At 36.7% G+C, this 24,298-nt stretch overlaps 3 protein-coding genes across 3 annotated transcripts in view; all 3 read left to right on the plus strand.

The window, feature by feature from the left end:
- Positions 1–24,298, plus strand: part of LOC132543837 (uncharacterized) — a 187,111-nt gene that overhangs the window by 1,349 nt on the left and 161,464 nt on the right. The gene's annotated exons all lie outside the window — the stretch shown is intronic.
- On the plus strand, positions 1,533–7,141 carry LOC132543953 (gastric triacylglycerol lipase-like). Its single transcript, XM_060207511.1, has 7 exons — positions 1,533–1,559; positions 1,661–1,775; positions 2,018–2,231; positions 3,219–3,462; positions 4,082–4,234; positions 6,169–6,240; positions 6,899–7,141. The coding sequence occupies exons 1-7, from the start codon at positions 1,533–1,535 to the stop codon at positions 7,139–7,141; spliced, it is 1,068 nt and encodes a 355-aa protein (XP_060063494.1).
- LOC132543949 (lysosomal acid lipase/cholesteryl ester hydrolase-like) lies at positions 8,203–19,454 on the plus strand. Its single transcript, XM_060207506.1, has 8 exons — positions 8,203–8,310; positions 12,240–12,354; positions 14,696–14,909; positions 15,543–15,783; positions 15,909–16,064; positions 16,285–16,356; positions 16,799–16,870; positions 19,200–19,454. The coding sequence occupies exons 1-8, from the start codon at positions 8,203–8,205 to the stop codon at positions 19,452–19,454; spliced, it is 1,233 nt and encodes a 410-aa protein (XP_060063489.1).

A 24,298-nucleotide genomic window follows, 5' to 3' on the forward strand; every position in this document is an offset into this window, starting at 1 on the left:
TATCGAGTTTAGGCTATTGGGTCAAAGTTTAGTGCTGGTTAGGGTAAAAAAATTAATTTGAACTAAAAAAAGCACAGTTTAAAGTTTTCATGGTAAACACCTTAACCAGTTGACCCACATTCGTGGTATTTGACTAGCATATTATGTACTGAAATACTTCTATTTTCAGCAAGAAAATCTTCGACAATTTTGCTTCATTATCAACACAGTCCTTTGGCCTTTTGAACGTTATGTGCATTCGCCTGTGCTCCTTATCTCGATGTCCACTGTGATACGATTACTGATAGCAGACATTATTTATAGTACTGTAACAACGAATCATGGGTCTTTATCTCTACCTCACATGCAATGTTTACTTACTTTATTTTCCAATAATACAAGTGTGCCAACGCGTGGACAGCTTCACTCAATCACACTAACATGGAATATTGGTTTCTATCGTTGCTTTTAAGCACCGCCATGCAGGTCGTCTCGACAAGGGATGTCGATCCCCAAATCTATATGAGATCGGTAGGCATATTTTACGTTTTGTTCTATTCTGGCGTTCTCTCATCAGTTATATAATATTTATGTCTCCAAACGAAGTTGGGGGACGGGGGACATATTGTGTTTGCTCCGTTTCTTCTTATTATTATAATTTATATTGCCGGTATTCTTATTTCTTCCACTTTCTTCCGCCGGCGAGGTTTCCAATGCGTTTCTCAAAATCTATTGCATGGAATTTAGCAAAACTCTCCACACTTATTCATACACGCGAGGCGGAGTGCAGGCCCCTTGAATTTTTTCAATCGGTCATCTGAGCGGTCAGCTGTGGTCAAAATTTGGCCAAATTTTAGATATTGTCCGATTTTCGTGAAAATTGGTATATATGTATTAGTTGGCAATCGGAGCAAAAAGGCGTAGTCCATTTATTATCCGGCCATCGATCGGTCATCTGAGCAGTCAACTGTGGTCAATTTTTTCATTCGGTCATCTGAGCGGTCAGCTGTGGTCTGAATTTGGCCAAATTTTACATATTGTCCGATTATGTTTAAATGGACCATTGAGATGTACTTAATATTGAAAGTAGCAGACACAAAATAAGCTCTTTGTCATACTGAGGTAAGAATACTTCTCTATATACCAAACTAAAAGCATCACCATTTCCTCTCTTCTGATGTTTTAAAAAATTACGTTCTCATTTCCATTCAAAATTGGTGTGTTCATGTTTGGCATGACTGCAGGTCTGATAATTTTGATCATTTACTGCTGAAGGGGTTGTTTGGGGGACATTTGTAATGGTCCCCATTACAATTAATACTTGTTAATTAATATCTTTAATTTGTATATTTAAGATGGTCGCGATTTTCAAAATTGTAGTAAGCACACGACATTTCGGCAGATTCACACTGATACTGAATATCATGGGAAACCCTATGTAAGCTTATCATCTGAAAAAAATGTTTTAGTATTTTCAATACTGACGGTTTCCATTAATTGCTATATTGGTTAGGCCTACGAGCCCGAGTTTCCCGTGACCTCCACACTTCAAAATGTCTGGTGTTGAGGCGAATATTGAGGTCAGTGGGATGAGTTGCACTTCTGGTTAACCACGTAATCGTGTAAACTTTATACTTTCGATCTTTGTCAAGTTTTCTGAATGTCTTCTTCAACCTTTCAGCCGGAGATGATACGATACAATGGCTACCCTGTCGAGGTTCACAATGTGACGACTAAAGACGGATTCATCCTCGAGACACATCGCATTCCAGGAGGACGAAAAACAATCAAACCTGGTATCATTATTTCAACTACTGCACCCTTTACATTTATTGTGAGATCAGTTTTTTTATCTATTTTGAGATACATCAGTGAATGAGTTGATTGGTACGTTCCGAACGTCACTATACAACATACAGTAATATGATAATGATGCCTTGTCGTATTCAGCTTGACCAAGTCATAATGATGACATTTTGAGTTTATTTGATTAAAAGGATACCTGCTTAAATTTATGTACAAATCACGAATGCCGTAGTTTCTCTTGCAGTAGCCAATAGACCAGTCGTTCTGTTTCAACACGGCCTAAACGCCGGGTCCGACTGTTTCATCGAGAATGGACCTAATGCCAGTCTTCCTTTCATACTGGCTGACCAGGGAATGGACGTTTGGCTGTCCAACAGTCGTGGGAATGTATACGGTTTGAGAAACATACACTTTGATTCTTCACAGGACGAGTTCTGGGCCTGGAGGTAGAAATAACTTCTATGGATGGGGTAACGGAAAAGGGAGTTCTATAGATATGTGCATTTGATTCTGTTAGGCAATGCTAACTAGAATAACACTTTTAAGAACTTTAGGGGCCATATATCGAATACAAGAGTATATATTGGAGTTCTTCAGTATAGCGGGTTGCTAAAATACAATATTTTTCAATCAATCGCCTTGATGATAGTTCCATGTTCTTTGGTGAACGCTAGAAATAGTCTCAAGATATTGTTGAAGTCAGAGGCATGTGCAGACGTACGTGAATGTGATTAGAATTTCTTTTTTTCATAACTTCATTATTTGGATTAACTCACTATGGTAGTATGGAAAAAACACAACAAATAACAAGATGTCAATACAATCATAATTAAAACTCAAATTCAATAAAACTATATCAAATCCTGAACAAAACAATGATTTACAACGAGACACCTGAAACAGTACAAGAAGAATAAGACCAGGTATTCCGGTGGTGTAAGTAATTAAAAAACTATCAACATTTGTAAAAATACAGAGAAGATGTTATTCATCATGTCGTGACAAATATCACAAACGACAGAACATCGTGAGTTTACTGCGATGGAAAAAGATATATCAGAACATATGCATAGTACCATGTGATCGAAACTGTTTGAGACACCACAAAATCAATATATTTGTATACGTTGTACAAACAATCTTGCAATCAGAGAAGTGTTGTGTGTGCATATACATAAATCTTCACTTATGAACTCCCTATTCGTGGAAAGCCGTTCAGTACGTTATCTTTCTTACAATAATACTTGGTTTCTTGTCGTATCCGATCAGCCATTCTTTTGACCATCTGACACTCTGGCCATCATCACCTCATTCAACAAGTTTCTTGAATACCACTGGATACAAAGTCAATCGTAATAAACCGTTAACTGTTTTTAAGATGAACAACCTGTCTTTTGTGTGGCCAATTCACAATTTGAAATGTCTGTTCATAGCTGGGATGAAATGGCGACACGTGACCTGCCCGCTGTGGTTGATTACATTCGCGGGGTGACCAATGTCTCCCGGTTGTATTATATCGGACACTCACAGGGTACCACGACAATGTTCGCTCAACTCAGTCAGGACCCCGAGTTTGCCAAGAAAATCAAATTGTTCGTCGCCCTTGCACCGATTGGCAAGTTAGGGCACATCAAAGGAATGTTGAAGCTGGTCGCTGACCTTACACAGAACAGCGACGTAAGATAGTTAATATAAAAAAGTCATCTTCAATATACAAGAAATAGACTTGTCCTTGGTAAATGTTAATTAATTTTTAAGACATCTTTTAAATGTTTGTATATCATAGACTTTGTGTAGTGTACCTAAGCGTTTCACGATATATTTACGCTCCATCACGACGGTATTGGGTTAACTTGAGCTCATTTTCAATTCTCGGCAATGTCTGTAGTGTTACGAATATCTATGATTTATATCGATAGTCGCCTTATTGTTATATATGTTTACATTGCAAGCAATAGATCTTTGATCTTTCTGTCGTCACCTCTGTTCCTGTTAGCCTTTGATATATATTATTTTCGATGAGCCATCCGTGTTAACACTATACTGAGATTTGATACTGCTTTGTCTAGTTATATGCTGTATACCGTTTCCAGCTTATTTGACCATTTTGTATGTATCGTTTCCAGCTCGCCCGACTTTTCGGCTACTACTAGCGCATGTGTAGCGCATTTCCGATATCATATCACATGTAAGAACTAAATTTCGAGACGGCCAACTTGTCGACTGGATAATTTTTATTTATTACGGCATGAGTTGTTGTTCCTGGTAAATTAATGTAGTTTAGTGTTATTGACAGGATGTCCACAAGCTGTTCGGCCGGAAATCTTTCATGATGAACTCATCTATATCTACATTTCTGGCGGCCAAGGTGTGCGATGAACAGCCAATCACGTTCGTTTGTTCAGTTGCCACCAGTATTACAGGGTTTGATCTTCAGCAGACTAACTGGGTACGTGACCGATTTGGTAATTTTCTCTATACGATCATGTCCACGAACTAAACACCCCAGTAACGATCTTGTACACAAACTATACACCCCAGTAACGATATTGTACACAAACTATACACCCCAGTAACGATATTGTACACAAACTATACACCACAGTAACGATATTGTACACAAACTATACACCCCAGTAACGATATTGTACACAAACTATACACCACAGTAACGATATTATACACAAACCTAACACCCCAGTAACGATATTGTACACAAACTATACACCACAGTAACGATATTGTACACAAACTATACACCCCAGTAACGATATTGTACACAAACTATACACCCCAGTAACGATCTTGTACAAGAACTATACACCCCAGTAACGATATTGTACACAAACTATACACCCCAGTAACGATATTGTACACGAAGTAAACACCCCAGTAACGATCTTGTACAAGAACTATACACCCCAGTAACGATATTGTACACGAAGTAAACACCCCAGTAACGATATTGTACACGAAGTAAACACCCCAGTAACGATACTGTACACGAAGTAAACACCCCAGTAACGATATTGTACACGAAGTAAACACCCCAGTAACGATATTGTACACAAACTTCACACCCCAGTAACGATCTTGTACAAGAACTATACACCCCAGTAACGATATTAGACACAAACTTCACACCCCAGTAACGATATTGTACACGAAGTAAACACCCCAGTAACGATATTGTACACGAAGTAAACACCCCAGTAACGATATTGTACACGAAGTAAACACCCCAGTAACGATATTGTACACGAAGTAAACACCCCAGTAACGATATTGTACACGAAGTAAACACCCCAGTAACGATATTGTACACAAACTTCACACCCCAGTAACGATCTTGTACAAGAACTATACACCCCAGTAACGATATTAGACACAAACTTCACACCCCAGTAACGATATTGTACACGAAGTAAACACCCCAGTAACGATATTGTACACAAACTTCACACCCCAGTAACGATCTTGTACAAGAACTATACACCACAGTAACGATATTAGACACAAACTTCACACTCCAGTAACGATATTGTACACGAAGTAAACACCCCAGTAACGATATTGTACACGAACATCATTAATGATGATATTCTATGAAATACTTAATTTTTATACAGAATATTATATTGTTTTGACCTTGTTGGAAACAAAAGCAGAAATTTGGCCTGTGGTGATTGGTGAGTGACCAGCTTACCAAGTCAGGATAATAAAACATCTTTATTGCTGTAAATCGAAGCAAACAAACGAGTTTATAACAATAACGATAAGATTTTTAGATAGTAAGCAAGACCATTTCCCTACAAATAGTCGAGAGGGAATTTAATTGAATTGAAACAAGTCCATACAACATATGATCATATTTACGAACAATTCTACATGACATACATGTTTTATTGTATCAGACGAGAGTGCCAATATATATCGCCCATTCCGCCGAAGGTACCTCTGTCCAGAACATGAATCACTACATTCAGGTGGGTGTCTGTGTGGTAATCGCCGTTATCACACTTTGGAGTAACGCATGCGTATGTAATAATGGTATTTTCATGGCATGTTATTTCAATAGCCATCCGTTGAACAGAAAAGGTTTGTGACTACAACAACACAAAGATATTTCATGTTTAAAGATCTTGTCCGAAACACAATTCAAACTACATTTAGAACAGTTTTCAACAAACATTGAATAACAAATAAAGCGAACTCTTTAATACATCAGTTGTTAGCATCATGGTATTGACTATAAAAAGAAAACTAGTTTTATGATAGTCTTGTATACATTGAAAATCTATATAAGAATCTGTAAGAGCACTTCCTCGGAGAAGGATACGAGCTGAATGAGAGTAGACTTTATGTGTGGATTTTCATTCCCAGGAGGTTAAAACAGATCTTTATCAGAAATACGACTATGGATCACCGGCGCTGAATATGGCGAAATACAATCAGGTGAGGCCCAGATCGATGAGAATTTCCCCGTCTATCATTTTTTATATATTCTGACTTGAAGCTACAACAATGTATCTTAACGTCTTGAATATTCCATGTTTTCCTTCAGTTCACTGTGATCACTAACGCTAGTATTAACTGTGGGTTGTCTAGAAGATAGAATCAATACTTACGAGGATAATTTACAAGTACATTTGTTTCCGTCTTTTTTCCGTTTTCACTTATCCCTAATATATTTGTGTGTACATTACCTTTTATCGACAGTATAGACAATCACGTGTTTGTACTTTATACACATTAGCCATGTCGTGATAGTAATGGTATACTAATCTCATATGGCGACGGCATTTATTGGACAGATTGACAATTACACACATCCACAGGAAACACAATCACAACTGTTAAGTCTGAATACCGGATTAAAATACCAGGAAAAAAAGTTACATTATAACCGAAGAATTTGAAAAAAACTTTATTTTAGTTACACATTAATTAACGGTAAAATATAATTTCATTTATGTACTGTAATTTTATTCGAGCATTTAATATTTACCTTTTATTTAATCATGTTTCCTGTCCTTAAAGTTGTATGATATATGTATTTTTTTAGTAATAAATATGGATTTTTAACAACAATTTTGTTGGTTTTTTTTCCCAGACAACACCGCCACGATATGCGATCCAAAACATTAAGACGCCAGTCGCTTTTTTTAATGGGAACAAGGATTGGCTGTCGAATCCAACTGACGTCACTTTTCTCCTTAGTAACTTGCCAAACATTGTAAAGAAGAAAACATTCCCTCACTATGACCACGTGGATTTCATACTGGCTGAGGATGCGCCGAAAATATTATATCCTGAAGTACTAGAACTGATCAAAGATACTCATGGAATGAAATAATGTAACTGCTTTCTGTTGTTAAAATGGATCATTCGTTTGTTGTCGTGATGAATTACATCAGCTGTGTTTGTTTTATTTACAAGTTGTTCCCAAACACGAAAACAAACCTGACGATGATAACGGAAATAGTTATGCAATTTCCATTAATGATATAACAATGAAGAAATGAACGGGATCCAGTGTGTATTTAAAGACTGGGCGTTATAGTCCACGGAGCCGTGATGTACGAAAAACTGGGTAAGATCCAGAGTAAGAAAAGTCAATCAGACCCTATCATTGAAGGAACAATAAATAAATAAATAAATAAAACAATGAAATACAGCAACTGCTATAACCACGAGTACAGAAAGCATTCAACAACAACAGTAGCACGCAAGAAAAGACATGTCGAAATAAGTACGATTGGACTGGTAACCTTGTTCAAAATTAAAGTGATCCATCATGAGAATTCTAAATATGTAGCCTTATGACAAATTCTAGTAAGGATGTTTGAGCATCCAGTAACTATACATCCTTTGTTGTATAACTGAGGTACTGTCAGATTGATCAGATTGGTCGGTCGTTTATCCAGATATCATGCTTCGGCTTCAGTAAGTCCTTATGTGAGAGAACTGTTAGCAATCAAACCTAGTACTTTAAAAAAATATACCATATGTTCATGGATATCCTTAATCATCATGTTTAGATACAAAGAGTGTTGTATCATTCGCCCGAACAACATGCGGAAGGCACGTCGCATGCCATCGAAAACAACTGTGATAAAATGTTTTCCCCATCACCGCGACAACACCGACTGGTCCGTTATTCTCTTTCTTCAGAAATAGCCACAGGTTGGAAACGCCATAATAAGTATGATCCGTTGAACTCGTACTTAAAGGAGTAAAACTTCCGAATTTATTTGGCTTAAATTCCCTCGAATAGAAACAAGGCTAGCATTACAATCTATGAGAACGGACCATGTGTTGTAGATAACGTGTTCTACCTTACAATAACATAGACATATCCTGAAATCATTGGCCAAATCTGGCGACAACAACCTTCTCCAACAGTCAGCCGTAATCATGGCGTTGTGGCTAGTAGTCCTGTTTGCTATGGCAACGCATGTCCAGAGTACGTCCATTCAACGTGTACATGGAGTCGGACAAGATCCGGAAGTGTACATGAACGTTGTGAGTACAGTTGAAACTCGTCTCGAAATCGCTTGAGTCGAAATAATTTCTCGATTTTTTTCTCTTCTATACCTTTGTAATATTAGTTAGGATGACGCGGATTTCATCGAGTTGAAATTTTGTTTGAGTTGAAGTGATTTTTCAGTCCCAACAATTGTAAAGCAAGGGAAAAGTCGTTCGTTGTCTCGAAATTTTTGTCCATACATCGGCCCTTCTAACGAATTCGGTTGATATACAGAATAGAATGTCACTTGTGCGTAACGCATAGCTTATAGTCCATCGTACACACCACACCTGGTCTCTGACGATTAATAACCAGTTTAATTTTCCAATTAAAAATTGGATTCTTAATTGCAATTTCAATTCCTTTATTCCAAATGCGAACAGCATATAGGATTACAAAATGATCATATATAGATATTACATTTCATTACAGCAAGATGGCTGAGGTCATTACAACGTCATCAACTTACATGTACCAATGAAGATATACATGATTGTCAGTAGCATTGAGCTAGAAAATATACCATTTGATTAAATATTAAGAAGAGACTTTCTTTTAGAAGTAATTTGAATCAAATATTTACTAAGATTTCTCCAACACTTCACACTTTTGCAGGACAACAATTGTTTAAATTTGAAGACAGACGGACGATAGGGTTTAATATATCTGATTCTGCGCTCCGAGTAAACTGGACATAATAATATGAAATGAGTTTCATCCTGGATGTCATTACTATTACAAAGAAGGCAATACCTTTAGGCTCTGGAAAACACTGTCACATCTGACAGTTTCAATACTTAATGTTTGGGAATGTAACCGATACTGAGGATATGTTTATACTTATAAGTGAGAGATTTGGTAAAACTGTATATCGTTATGATCAACAATGTATCTTTACAAACGACATTTGGAAGAATTGTTTCTCACCTCTTGAACAAAATAATCGTTCACACGTTGGGTTGTATAAGAACACAAACTGTTCTTCACTAAATATGAATGTGTTTAACCAAACACCATAAAAAAACCTGTTCTGTCTAATTCTGGTTTCACTTGGTAAACAAAATTAGTTTTACAATTAGCTTTATTCGAATTTAATTTGACAAGTTCCTCATAACAAGATCTCAAAATACAATTATTAGTACTTAGTAACGATAACAAGTACATTATAATTGATAATTTACGTTTTATTTGTAAAAGAAATCGTACTAATTCGAAGTAAACCATAGAATTATTTACAGAAATTTTAACTCCAAGAACTTCCTTCAAAATATGCAAATGCACTTTTTCGATTCGGGTTGCAGGACTAGGCACACACATTTTACAATCACAGTTAAGCACACAAGTACTATAAGTGTGGAATAATGACAATTTTGGTTTCACAGTTTAATATAAAATTTCTTAATTTTCTATTCAATAAAAAACAAGCCTTTCTGGCATTGGCCACAATGTTATCTATCGCTAAGGTAAAAAGGCCATTATAGTTTAACACTCGACCAAGATAGCAAAAGTTGTCAACTGTTTCAATAGGCCTACCATTAAATATGTTCATTGCTCCTCAGGAAAAACACGTTTATTTTTCCTAAATATTATTACTTTAATCCTCATTTACATCTAAATTCCAACGTTCAGCGTACAAAAACACGTTTATTTTTCCTAAATATTATTACTTTAATCCTCATTTACATCTAAATTCCAACGTTCAGCGTACAAAAACAAGTGATCAGGCTTATTCTGCAGATAGATTACGTCTTCATAAAACAAGACCGTGTCGTCCGCATACAAAATTATCAAAAGGTTTAGCAACTGTAATTGGTTACTCTGACAATTAGAATTGATAAGTTCGGATTCCATATCATTTATAAACAATGAAAATAGAGCCCCTTGTAATAATATGATTCGGGGGTCGTACATGGGAGATTTAACATTATCATATATAGATAAAATTACATTTAGCAATCGACCTTTAATACCTGACGTCCATAGTTTGAACCATAATCTATCATGCGATATGCTGTCGAAAGCCTTTTGGTGATTTACGAAAACACAATACAGTTGTTTATTACTTCTTTGTAAAATATTAGTAATTAAGGTATGGAGAACAAAAACTGCATCCCGTGTAACACTTCCGGGTGGGAAACCAAATTGAGCGTCATATATAACGTTTTCTTTTTCGCTCCATGACAATAAACGTCTATTGAGGAGAGACGTGAAAAGCTTAACTAAGTGACTAATGATGATAATACCTCTACAATTGTTATCATTGTCTCCTCTTTTATGTGTGAGTACCACAACACCTTGAGCCCAGCACCTGAGGAAATATGCAACACGCAAAATAGTGTTAAATAGTTTAAACAATAGAGGAACTAAATGTTCCCTATACTCAATGAAGTACTCGTTTAACAACATAAATATACCGGCTAACTTCCCCTTGGATAGACCTTTTATATGGGTACTGAACTCATCGTCCAGTTCAGGATAAAGACATTCATTATTATTTACAAACTCCTCGGAGCAAAATGGTGTATCAGCTGGAGTATCAGTCAAGTCTTTAAAACAATTGAAAAAAATCATCAAGTGGTAAGTCACTCATATTTACAGGTTTACTCTCAGAAAAATTGCAAGGATTTTGTTATTTGTGTCCATTATATTACCCTCCATTTGGAGATATGAACGCTTTTTGACGGAATCTGATCCCTTTGTATAAACGCTTATATTCTACGTTGAATCAAGGTTTGTGAAGGGTTTTAAACACGACGACGCAATTCATGACAAGAGCACTTGCAGCCTGGAACTACCTTTTTCCTACAGCAAAACTGGCCAAACAAGGAATGAACGTTGTTAAACAGAACTTCAAGGCAATGATCACTAGAATCGCAAAGTTCATTTACAGAACATTGAACAGATAGCAGTTACGTACTCAGAAGACATCTCCTTGGTATCTCTACACCAAGAAGCAGTAGTTATTATATTAGTTTTGTTATCAATATTATCACATCTACATTTTTCGACCTAAATTTTAAAATGAAGAAACATTGAGACATGGTCATAAGACTTAACGAAGGCTCGAATCACTGCGGAACTACTGTAATCAATTACACCAGTTTGGTGTCACCATCCTGTAGCAGTGACTTACCTGTAGTTAAACAGCTATCGCGTTTACACGAGACAAGAAAACGTTAGCTTGGTTGCGTACAGATTCAGGACCGATAAAAACGAAACCGTCAAACCAGTGCGAACTTTTCGACGAAATTCCGAGAGAAACTAATTTTTGAGCTTGTTTACCAAATACCTGTGATCGAGCACTTTGCTAGATGAAGTGTTTGTACAACGAATTGCTGGAAGTATTTTTCATTGATAGAATCTATGTCTGTCCATGATTTGTTAAGTCTAGTTCTTGTATAATGTTTTCTGTAACAGGTAAAAACTTTCTACCGCGTCTATCATATGTTTAATTGTTCATAATAAAGTACAATGTATGATATATATGATATTAAGCTTTCATGCATTGTTTCTTGTATGGTATCAAAAGCAGATTTAATTTTCGTTTTATTGTCATTAAGTAAAATAAATTATCTATATGTGCTTGGTCAGTACGGGTAGCGCACACGTGCGAGGGACGGAACGAAGTGAGTACGGTTGTATTTGATTGGAGTTGTTATTACATGTTTTGATGTTTAGATGAATAACAATTGAATATTGACTACGATTCCAAATATCAGATAAAATTACGTTGTTTGTATCACGGTACATCGTGCTGTCGTAGCCCTACTTTGTTCAACCGTAATCAACGTCAGAAACAGTTTGTCACATAAAAATTGTTTATACAAGTTTTAATCAAGTTAGAGCTGCTGGAAAGAGTCGTTGATTTTCTTACATATAAAACTATTGCCAACTACTGTTTTCTTAATGTTGCCTCTACTTGTAGACCCAGTTGATTACCAGTAAAGGTTATCCATGCGAGGAACACGAAGTAACTACTGATGACGGATTCATTCTCGGCCTCCAGAGAATTCCTCATGGAAGACTAGAATCACAGAAAGGTTCTTCTAGATTACATTGATCCCATCCGACCTAAACTAGACGCAATGCTTTTGTACATGACTTCTTTATTTGTTATAGGGAGGATACAGTACTACAGTACACGGAAGGTTCAGACATCAGGACACTCGACTGCATTCATAGACTATAAAAGAGCGGTATACGAGGGAAATAGCAAGCCCCACATGTCTTAAGTAGGACCTTTTTACTGTACAAGTGTAAAGACGTATCTGAATGCCGACACTTACCGGGTAGACTCACGTGCCTTAGTCACAGTATGAAAATCAGAATGCCGACGCTTACCGGGTAGACTCACGTGCATTTATCATTGTATGGACATCAGATTACCGATTTTTACCGGGTAGACTCTCGTGCCTTTTTTATTGCATGAACAACATAATACCGACACTTACCGGGTAGACTCTCGTGCCTTTGTCACTGTATGGACAACATAATACCGACACTTACTGGGTAGACTCACGTGCCTTTGTCATTGTAAGGACAACATAATACCGACACTTACCGGGTAGACTCACGTGCCTTTGTCATTGTATGGACATCAGAATGCCGACACTTACCGGGTAGACTCACGTGCATTTATCATTGTATGGACATCAGAATACCGACACTTACCGGGTAAACTCTCGTGCCTTTGTCATTGTATGGACATCAGAATACCGACACTTACCGGGTAGTCTCTCGTGCTGTATCAGAATATCGATACTTTACTTGACTTACTTTAAATATATGTACCGTCAACTATTGGTGGGATTACTGATCTCAGATAATCGGTAACTGGTATATTTCTATGTATTAGAGGTTCTGTTAACCATCAAAATCCACAGCTACTTGTTGGAACGCTACGAACAATATAAACCATGTAAAAACAACAATCTATTTTCGTACATGATTCGAATACTGTCTGGTTAAAAATAAAGCTGTAAAAGAGAAATTTGGGATATTTTTTTTGTTTTGGACAAAATATTTTTTATCTCGATAATTGATCGATGTTCTCTTTTGATATTAAATTACCAAATTGTACTTTTAATATGATGGACCGCCTCTTTGTTGAATGAAATGCTCAACTGTATAATTATACAGCCTAACATATGCACAGTGATTCCTTCTTCCACAAACAACATGGATGATTCCTCCTTCCGTGGTATCTTCTCCCCTTATGATGACGGGTTTGTCGTGTTTTAAGACTCCATTTGGCCCCATTGCTCTTTTACATTGGCCCAATTGGTTTTCATAATGGTTCCATATTTTATTCATTGGCCCAAATGCTCCTTACAGTAGTCCCATCTCTAGGTACACTGGCCCGTCTTCTTTTACCATGATTTTCTATGGGACCGGTCCAATGGCTTTTTGAATTTGTCTAATGCTTTTTTTACCTTGATTTGGTTCTATTGCTATATTTTATTGCGTTGTTTTTGACATTGGTTTAATTGCATTTTTTAATCCGTCGTTTTGCTGTCGACTGTTATTTCCTCTTTCCTTCGTTGGAAGGAGTTCTACAAACATGTGTTCATCCGATTGTTCATTCGTCGTAGGGCGTATAATACCGTTCAAGATATTTTCCCCAAAATTCTACACACATCAATAAAGTATCTTTTGCCATGAAGCAGTTTAACAGTATTTCAGATTACCATAGCAACAAATAGTCAAAATCACTGATTTCAGCGTTTCTGAAGAATATAGGAAACTTCGAATACCCTTCCATCGAATTGCATCGTAGTACCATTTCTCAGTTTTGATATTTCTTTGGTTACCATGGAAGTAGTCCATTTCACTGATTCCATTGTTTCCAAAACATACAAGACTTTTAATCACCACTTCCGTTATATCCTTTATATTGGTTGTTACCTCTAAACATCCTAGTAGATAAATTCAGCGAGATGTTATGTCAGTGGCAGGGCTCCCTTGGCTCGGGATTTGACCGAATATATCCATTTTGATGATTATGTCAGTGGCAGGGCTCCCCTGGCTCGGGATTTGACCGAATATATTCATTTTGATGATTATATCTCTCAGTTTCTCAATAAACTAAATAGATATTTCATTCTGGTTTCAATATATATTTCACAAAGGAAAGGCTGTAGTCATTTTTACATTCAGCCTTTTTTTTTGTGAATTGTAGCCGACATATAGCTGTTTCCCACTATTTTATCAAAGAATATCCGAGACGTCAGGGTGTCACCTATTACGAACATTTATGATGGTGTACTAAATGGGCCTAATGATATTATTGTGTGAATACCGTCCCAGATAAAAATGCATCAATACACGATTTTACTTTTCATTTCGTTTTACTTCTTGGATACAAACATGTATGTTCCTTAGTGTACTACCCGGTGGAAGACCAGCCAGTTGTACTGCTACAGCATGGTCTCTTGTCCTGCTCAAGCTGCTGGCTGGATAACCTTGTTAATGAAAGTCTGGGATACCTGATGGCAGACAATGGTATCGACGTTTGGCTGGGCAACAATCGTGGAAACATATATTCACGGAAACACAAAACACTTAGCCCTGACGACCCGAAATTCTGGGAATGGAGGTTTGTGTAAGAAACTCTGTAGTACATGACAGAGAATTTCAATGAAAAACACTTGATACTCTTTTCACAATGATAAAAAAAAAAAATAAAATGAAAAAAAAAAAAAAAACAAAAACAATACCAAACCAAACAAAAAGAAAAGAAAAAATATAGAAAACTAAACAATAGCTGCAGGTAATACAATTGTTGTCAAATCATCAGCTGTATCTAATATTGTATAGTTAATTCTTGGTAGTCCTATTGCATCTGTTTTTTAATTAATGAAATTGTTGTTAGAATAACAATTTCGCAGTAATATGAAAAAAAATATTTGAAATGATGAATTTAGATGAATTTAGAATCTACTGAAAACGTACGTATTTTAGCGGTAATAATATTTAGCACTATTTCGCGCTGAGAGTTTTGTATGACTGGCCACAACGTAAGGGATGTAGGAACATCTCTAATGCATTTCTAACCGGCTCCTAAAAAGCAACTAAATGTGTCCTGAAATGGAACTTAAACGTTGTTTCGGGATATTATCAAATTGTGTTGAAAATTAACAAAATTGGATATGAAATAAAAGACAAGAAAAAGAGTCCAGGATACTGTACTGACCTTATGTTTAAATATACAGTGTTGCGTTTGTTGTAGTTGGGACGAGATGGCTCTATATGATATGCCAGCAATGATAGACTATATCTTGAACGTGACGAATAGGAAGCAGCTCTATTATCTGGGATATTCACAAGGTACACAAATCGCATTCTCAGGGCTTAGTCAACCTTGGAACACGGACAAAGTGAAGATGTTTTTTGCCTTTGCTCCAGTCACAAACCTTGGCGGCGTCATTAGTCCGATCCGACTGCTTGCCCCATTTGTCAAACCATTACAGGTATATGGAACTGTTATTATTTTAATAAATTATCAAAAACTGGTGATGTTTACATGTTTTCTTTCCAGTTGGTAGCGGAGTCAGCACCTTAGTTTAAAATATATTTCGACGTATGATTATTTCAGACGTTTTTTGAGTTATTCGGGACAGGTGAGTTTCTCCCGAGCACCGATATGGTTAAGTGGCTTGGAAGGGAGGTATGCAGTAAACCAGGATTGGACTTCGTTTGTGAAAATTTCCTCTTTGTCCTCGGCGGGTATGACTTCAAACAGTTCAACAAAGTACGTATATTTTTTATAACGTTTTTTTTTCTAAGTTCATTATGACGTTTCACGAAACGTACAATGGTTGCCCATTAATACATAAAACAAATGTACAAAACACCCTTCCTTATTCGCTATCGCAAATGATTTATCTAGATTCGATATCTCACTCAACTTCGGTTATGGTTCCCGTTCATCAGGCACCATTGTGATGGAATCTGCAATGTTTTTGTTACAGTCACGAATCCCCGTTTATGTTGCCAACCATCCGGCCGGTACCTCGGTACAGAATATAGCCCACTACGCACAGGTTTGTAACACTTAACAATCAAAGTTGTATTGTCCTCAAAAAAAAAAAAAAAAAAACCAAAAAACGAGGAAGTGCCATGAATGACTATTCCCAAAACTGTTTTGCAATCCTAACGGGCCAATTGTCCACATTTAACCCAGGGTCATAGTATTGTATTTGCCTTCATCTGCATGTTAAACCAACAACGATGTTGTTGTACAACATTTACCATCGTAAGATTTATCCTATATTATTCATATTATCAACAGTTACCATCGTAAGATTTATCCTATATTAATCATATTGTATCATTTGTTAACTGGGTTTGTTGCCCTGTAAGCAACCAAAGTATGTTGAGGCGGGGTTACGACCGATTATTTCTTACCTTTAACAACATAAAAACAACAGAAGCATACTAAATAAGAACATATACATTACCAAGTTACAGTGTTCTCTATTATAGTCCATCCTTCACAAGGATTTCTTGATGTACGATTTTGGTTCAGAAGCTGCCAACCTCGACCGTTACAACCAGGTAACACTTTTCAGTAATGTTGAAATTATGACTTTAGATACTTAATCTGTCAATTATTTGTTAATTATAACCGGTAACACTTATCTATTATGTATTACAACTGTATGCCTTCAGCTAAGGGTAGCCATTTGACCATCATAATCGTTTAGATTTTTAGTTGGTGGTAGTCATTTGACTCTTATCATCGTTTACATTTTTAGTTGGAGGTAGCCATTTGACTATTACAATAGTTCAGACTTGTCTATTATATATTACTTTATTTCTTTAGTATTAGAGGTAGCCATTTAACTATTATCAGATCTGTAATATATTATACTTTATTTTTAGATTGGAGGTAGCCAATTTGACACTTACTACAGCTTCTAGACAATCCGTAACATGCTGTAAAATCGTTTACATTTTTGACATTTGACTATTACAATAGTTCAGACTTGTCTATTATATATTACTTTATTTCTTTAGTATTAGAGGTAGCCATTTAACTATTACAAGGTCAGACTTGTCTGTAATATATTATACTGCTTTACTTTTACTTTACTAGATTACCAAATTTGCAACTTGACACTTACTACAGCTAGGGTAGACAATCCGATGCTGTAAAAATGACTTGTGATCTCGGATATTGTCAAACTTTGCTATAACAGAGAAGACTTGCTGAAAATATAGACTTTCGGTAGAAATATATCAGATCTGGCAACTCAAAAAGAACAACAAAGAAAAACACCGATATGTTCATAGAAACTTGACTCAAATATATATCTTGTAAATATGTTTACTCGGTGGCGTGCTTCTAAGAAAGTTCTGTGCTCAAAGCGACATTTTATTAAATATCAAGTCAATATTAAGACAAAATATCAACCAAAGAAAGATATACAAGAAGGCTACTAATAAATAAAAAGAATGAGATCAGATATTGTGGAACAGAAAGCATCAGCTTCATCGACGACACCCGAAAACAGGGTATACAACAAGCAAACTAACGAGCATCAAACACATCATCTTCATTAAGCACAAAGACATTTAGAGTATTTGTTATTGAGATAACAAGGATGACCGGAAAACTTTCGTTTCAGTTTAACTCAGCTTTGATTTTCATCAACCTGCATTTCTCGAAATACCTGTGTTGTGAATTTGTCTGTCAGTTGTCGACATCTTGCACGAAAATCGTGATGTTTGGAATGTCAAATCAACTGCGACTTGTAAATATCACAGGTTGGGGATGCAGGGATGTTGCCATACATAAATGGAATACTTACCATAGAGAGATTGAAATCATCACACTGATCATACAGCTTGGTGGAAACCTGTCCATGCTGGTTTCATTGAAGGAAAAATCGAGTTAATCGACCGATGTAGAAGACTCTGTCGTGTATATACAATGTTAGTGGACGTTGTCATTAAATCTATTGGTATTTAAAGGCAATGCAGATAGATAATGTTACAAAACTTGGAATGGAAGTCCAAAAATAACCCCTTTCGTGAATGACAAATACATTTATACCATCTGTCGAATATATCTGGAATCGGTCATCTTTAAATTTGTGTAGTAACGTGTTGCTTCTACAAAGCAACTCAAAATCAAGGCATAGTGTAATTCCCGAACATTGTGGTGAATCTAAATGATATCCGATGAAGTCATGAATTTGGTGGTTTTTGCGGTCAGATTTCGCCGACGTGGTCATATTGTACATATCTTGTAAAAATATGTTTACTCCGTGGCGTGCTTCTAAGAAAGTTCTGTGCTCAAAGAGCATGGGCTGTCGGTGATGTAGACATTATGTAACACTTCTGGCAATGATTATAATTAGAATTCTCGCCTCTGTTTTATTTTGGTTTTTTTTAATTTGACGCAGTTTGGTGTTTTTACACAACGTTCTCTTGAACTTTCAGATATGAATTGAACAAGTTACAGACACGCACGAATAAAAATAGGTGAATTCAGGGATCGATTGATTGTTTGAAATGTACTTATGACCTATAGTGGATTTGACATTACGCGTTTCAATTCAATTATCGGTCCATTATATTATTGGTATAAGTATCAAAGTTTGGTGATTTTGCAGATGTTAAACGTGGCCATTCACGTCTTAATTTTGACCAATGGCTACCTTCCTATAATAAGGTATAGAACCGTATGCTAAGATACTATCTGTATCTATGAACCGGAACTGACGTTGACTGTGAATGAGACGTGACGTGACACAGGGAACAACATCCTCATCCTCTCTCCCTAAGATGGAACGGTCATATAAATATTACAGATTTATTAGCACTTACATAAATGACGAACGTATGAAATACTTCCCATACATTTTCCCTATTGGTTTAGACGACCCCGCCAGCCTGGAACGCATCCCTGGTAAAGACTCCGACTGTAGTGTACTCGGGCTCTATGGATTGGTTGGCTGATCCTGATGACGTAAGAGCCCTTCTACCCAAGATTACAAATCTTGTAGCGTCCAAGGTCATGGATGAGTGGCAACACCTAGATTTTATATGGGCCATGGACGCGCCGCAGCAAGTCTACAGAGATGTCATAAGACGCATTCACCAACAGGAAGCAGTCGACCACAACTCAACGTAGACATTGTTATTTCGCCTACATTCCCAATAAATTTCATAGACTTTAGTTATGATCTGTTTTTTATTTAATTACTGTTCAACATAAGAATAATGAACACTAATAAAATGATAAATGAAAAATATCACTTTCACAGTAACATCTCTGTAGAAATTTTCAGATATACAAATGGTGATTTTGTCTTGCCATGTTTAAATGAGAATGAGTTTGTAGTGACCTCAGCGAAAAATCCAACAATGCAAAATAAAGCAATGACACTCGGGAGGACAATACATCTATCGTCTTATATGCCAACACCCCTCCAAAAAAAAGACATGAATGTCACGAGAAAACGCTCAGTCGACTTCAGGCCCCACTTGTATAAAACATCTCAACTTGAGATTTCCTCAAGTCGAGATTTTCCTCTGCTGAGATCTCCTCAAAAACGGCTTGTATAAATTTTCTCAAGGAACAGGAGGAAGTCCTCGGCTAGGATGTCCTGAAATTCCTTGAGGAATTTTCATACAAGATATTTTCATGGAGAAATTAGCTAAGAAAAATCTGGGCTTGAGGAAATCTCAAGTTGAGATGTTTTATACAAGTGGGGCCTGGTTACTCTGCCGTGATATTGTTAAGGAACTACTACAAACCAAGAAGTATAATTTTATTGTGGCTTAATGCAGAAGCTGACGTTCGTCAGACTATTATAGGTAAAATTCCTCATACATGTACCTTTATACTTTGTGAATTAACAAAGAGTAGAATCCCCCGGGCAATAACTGAACATGAAAGGTTAAAGTGTAAGTTGTTGGAATTTATCTCCGAACTTACTTTTTGGCGCTGATTGAGGTGCATTAGCTTCAGGAACATTTGGATTCAGTGTCCGTGCAATACCTCACACTAATTATAGGCGTAGTTTAAGCCCCGAAACACTGCCAGAATTTTTTTTAAACAGGAACATAATGGACATATTATACTGTGCACAGTGTATCCAACCTCAATTTGACCGCCCCGCACCCCCCCCCCCCTCCCCATCATCCGTGCTTTAGTTCCCTTTAGCTCCCATCAGAGTGATATATGTCTATAACGGTGAGTGTGATGTCCAGAAAATGCTGTAATGTACAGCACATTTTGTTAAATAGAAACTTTTCACCCTTCTTGGTTTGAAGTATCTCCCGAGAGGTTTTATTTTATAACCCTTTCGGACGCCCTGGGTAAGGAATATTCAACTTTGAAGACGAAAAGTAAACAATGCTTTAAACTAACATATTCCTTTAAAAGCATATCCTTCTAGCGTTGTCTGACAAAAACCAAACAAACTTTAGACATCAAAATTCTGTCAGACATTTTGTTTTTTCAAATCAATCTCAAAATTGGATGGCATTAGGTATCTCGAGACATCCTTTACATAAACTTGGAAAATTATTACTGATCAGATACATTACTAGAAATAACCCAGGTCCAAAAAGCGATATCGAGAAATCAGAATCAAAGTTGACTGATCATGGCATCTGTCAGCCATTTTTTTTTCAAATTAATCCCAAAATTTAATGGCATTCGGTATCATGGGACACCCTTCATCTAAACTTTTGATTGATTAATTATTGATTATTAAATACACCTCGAGAAATAACCCAGATCCAAAAAGCAATAACACAAAACTCAAAATCCAAGATAATTGACTGTAGAATCTGTCAGCCAATTCGATTTTTTCTCAAATCAATCTCAACATTTTTGAAATGTCGTACCACGAGACACCCTTCATAAATACATTTCAACAGTAGATATCCAGTTTGGTCGCTTATCATCCAGATTTTATCATAATGGTTTTAGACTTGGGAGTGCACAAACCTACAAATCGGAGAACAATCCATCGAGTACATTTCAGCCATTGTGCTTTTCCAATCAATTTCAAAATTTACTTAAAAAACGACGAAGTTGCAAATGTGATCTTTGACCCTTACATAATAAGCGTCTTACCCTCTATGACGAAATTTCAAGATTAGTCCACAAATTACGAAGATCAACATCTAAAATTTGTCACTGAACGTTGAATAGTGCTCAAAATATGGCATGCTCAACTGGAATCTGTACTTAGCATTGGTGTGCTGAAAGGAATTTCAAGAGAACCTCTTATGTGGCTCTTCTGAGTAGCGATACAAGAGATCTAAGAGGGATCCTAGCGCCCACCATTTCCTTGTTCTTTAAAAGCTGAATCTTTCACCGCAAAATCCAAGATGGTTGACTGTCAGCCATTTTGTTTTTTTCTGATCAGTCCTTAAATCAAATGTGTACAAGGAACCAAGGGGAACCTCAATATGAAATTTGAGATATCCATCTAGAACTTCTCTAGAAATAGCAATACCAACAAACGGCCCACTGGGCCTGTATTACTCAACTGGTTGTTTGGATATTGCTTCATCTTAACTTTAGGAAAAGGTATTCTAAATTACTAAGCACACAGCACATTTTATATCTATTTTCTCTATTTGGCCCATCTGGTCCTTAAGGGGTCAACCATACAATTCATGTCTCATACCAAATTAGGACAAAATAAATCCGGTCATTCCTATAGAAGAATTTAAAATTATTTGCCTCTATTTCTCTCCCATTCAAAGAGGCCTAGACCCACCATTTATACCGAACTGATTTCAATTTACTCAAGGATGTGTTGTATCGGATTTAGGCAAAATTTATTCATTCCTTCAGAAAGAGTATAATTTTAAAGAATTTATTTCCTTTGTTGGGCCCCATCCCTTTCACCCAAAAGGGCTGAGACCAACTGTTTATACAAAATGATTCCACTTCCTTCAATGCTTTGTATCAAAGTTTGACAATTAACAATCTTCCCTGCAGGAAAAAGATTTTAAAGAATATGCTGAACTTCCTCTATTTATACAAATTTGATTCCTCTTCACTGAAGAATGCTTTTAGACGAAATCTAGACAAAATAAATGATTCCTGTAGGATTTTAAGGTGTTTCTCCTATTGGGCCCCACCCCTCCTAACCCAGGAGGCCGAGAATCACCATTTAAACACTAAACACTTCACCAAAGAATACTGTAGACAAAGTTTGGGCAAAATCCAATCGATCCTACAGGAGGAAAAGGATTTAAAAGAATTTTCTCCATTTCCCCTAATTGATCTCATCCCTAATACCCCACTGGGTTGAGATCCATCATTTACAAACAAGAGATCCCAGAGGGATCTCAGCGCCCACCATTTGAGGATCTGTTTTCAGTTCTTGAAGATTTGTTTTTTTTTTTTTTTTGTTTGTTACAGGTGTTGTAAATGTTCATGAACTGGTCTTCATTGAATGTACACAATGATGGCACAAGATATTTGCCATTATTAAGCACCTATTAGCAAAAATCATTTGAAAAAGATCCCAAAGTATTATTAGATAGCAGTCAGTTACAGGTGGATAATGGACAATATGCTTGTGCTGTATTACTGTCGACATCCAAGATGGCTGCCTGGGGGCCACCTTGATTTCAAATCAGTCCAAAAAAGGTACAATGCACAACTAGGGACCAAGGGAAACCAATATCTATGAAATATCAGAAGGATCCATCCAGTATTTCCTCAGATATAGCAGTAACAAGATTTTACTCTCAAAATCCAAGATGGCTGCCTGTTAGCCATCTTGATTTCGGATCAGTCCAAAAAGGTGTAATGCACAACTTGGAACCAAAGGGAACCTGCATATGAAATTTGTAAAAGATCCATCCAGTACTTTCCAAGAAATAGCAGTAACAAACTTTTACATTCAAAATCCAAGATGGCCACCTGTCTGCCATCTTGAATTCGAATCAGTCAAAAAAGGGTACAATGCACAACAAGGGACCAAGGGGAACCTGCATATGAAATTTGAGAAAGATCCATCCAGTACTTTCCAAGAAATAGCAGTAACAAACTTTAACTTCCAAAATCCAAGATGGCTGCCTGTCGGCCATCTTGAATTCGAATCAGTCCAAAAAATGGTACAATGCACAACTAGGGACTAAGGGGAAACTGCATATGAAATTTGAGAAAGATCCATCCAGTACTTTCCAAGAAATAGCAGTAACAAACTTTAACTTCCAAAATCCAAGATGGCTGCCTATCGGCCATCTTGAATTCGAATCAGTCCAAAAAAGGTACAATGCACAACTAGGGACCAAGGGGAACCTGCATATGAAATTTGAGAAAGATCCATCCAGTACTTTCCAAGAAATAGCAGTAACAAACTTTAACTTCCAAAATCCATGATGGCCACCTGTCGGCCATCTTGAATTCGAATCAGTCCAAAAAAAAGTACAAAGCACAACTAGGGACTAAGGGGAAACTGCATATGAAATTTGAGAAAGATCCATCCAGTACTTTCCAAGAAATAGCTGTAACAAGAATTGTTTACGGACTGATGATGGACCATGAACGCAGGGCAATTTGAATAACCCACCATCTATTAGATGGTGGGCTAAAAAAGTGATTCCCTTTCTACAAAGGGAATGCAGTAGACCAAATTTGGGTATATTCCAACCATTCCTACTGGAGTAGGTTTTTGAAGAATTTGCCCTAATTCTCCTAATTGACCACAACCCTTGTGCCCCCCAGATTCCAGACCTATACCATTTATACAAAATTGATCTAAATGCAATCATTCCTACAGGAATTTTAAATAATTGTTGCAATTCCCCTACTGCGTCCCAGGAAACTGAAACCCACAATTTATATGAAAAGGCCCATGTGTCTTACCACTCACCGAGTTACAAATGCTTCCTGTAACATGTCATCGAAATGACAATGTTATAAAAATAAGTTTAATTACATTGTTAGCATAATTCAAATGTGCCTAACACTAACTACTGTCTTATGCTGAGGCTTCA

The sequence above is a fragment of the Ylistrum balloti genome, unplaced genomic scaffold, assembly GCF_031769215.1.
Source record: "Ylistrum balloti isolate Yb309-2 unplaced genomic scaffold, AGI_CSIRO_Ybal_v1 Utg369772, whole genome shotgun sequence".
Taxonomy (NCBI): domain Eukaryota; kingdom Metazoa; phylum Mollusca; class Bivalvia; order Pectinida; family Pectinidae; genus Ylistrum; species Ylistrum balloti.

Coding starts and splice junctions, on each gene's coding strand:
- LOC132543953 (XM_060207511.1), top strand. CDS start 1,533: ATGTCTGGTGTTGAGGCGAATATTGAG. Junction 1,776..2,017: donor ACGAAAAACAATCAAACCTG/GTATCATTATTT, acceptor CGAATGCCGTAG/TTTCTCTTGCAGTAGCCAAT. Junction 4,235..6,168: donor ATCTTCAGCAGACTAACTGG/GTACGTGACCGA, acceptor TTTCATTCCCAG/GAGGTTAAAACAGATCTTTA.
- LOC132543949 (XM_060207506.1), top strand. CDS start 8,203: ATGGCGTTGTGGCTAGTAGTCCTGTTTGCTATGGCAACGCATGTCCAG. Junction 14,910..15,542: donor CCGAAATTCTGGGAATGGAG/GTTTGTGTAAGA, acceptor CGTTTGTTGTAG/TTGGGACGAGATGGCTCTAT. Junction 15,784..15,908: donor CATTTGTCAAACCATTACAG/GTATATGGAACT, acceptor TGATTATTTCAG/ACGTTTTTTGAGTTATTCGG.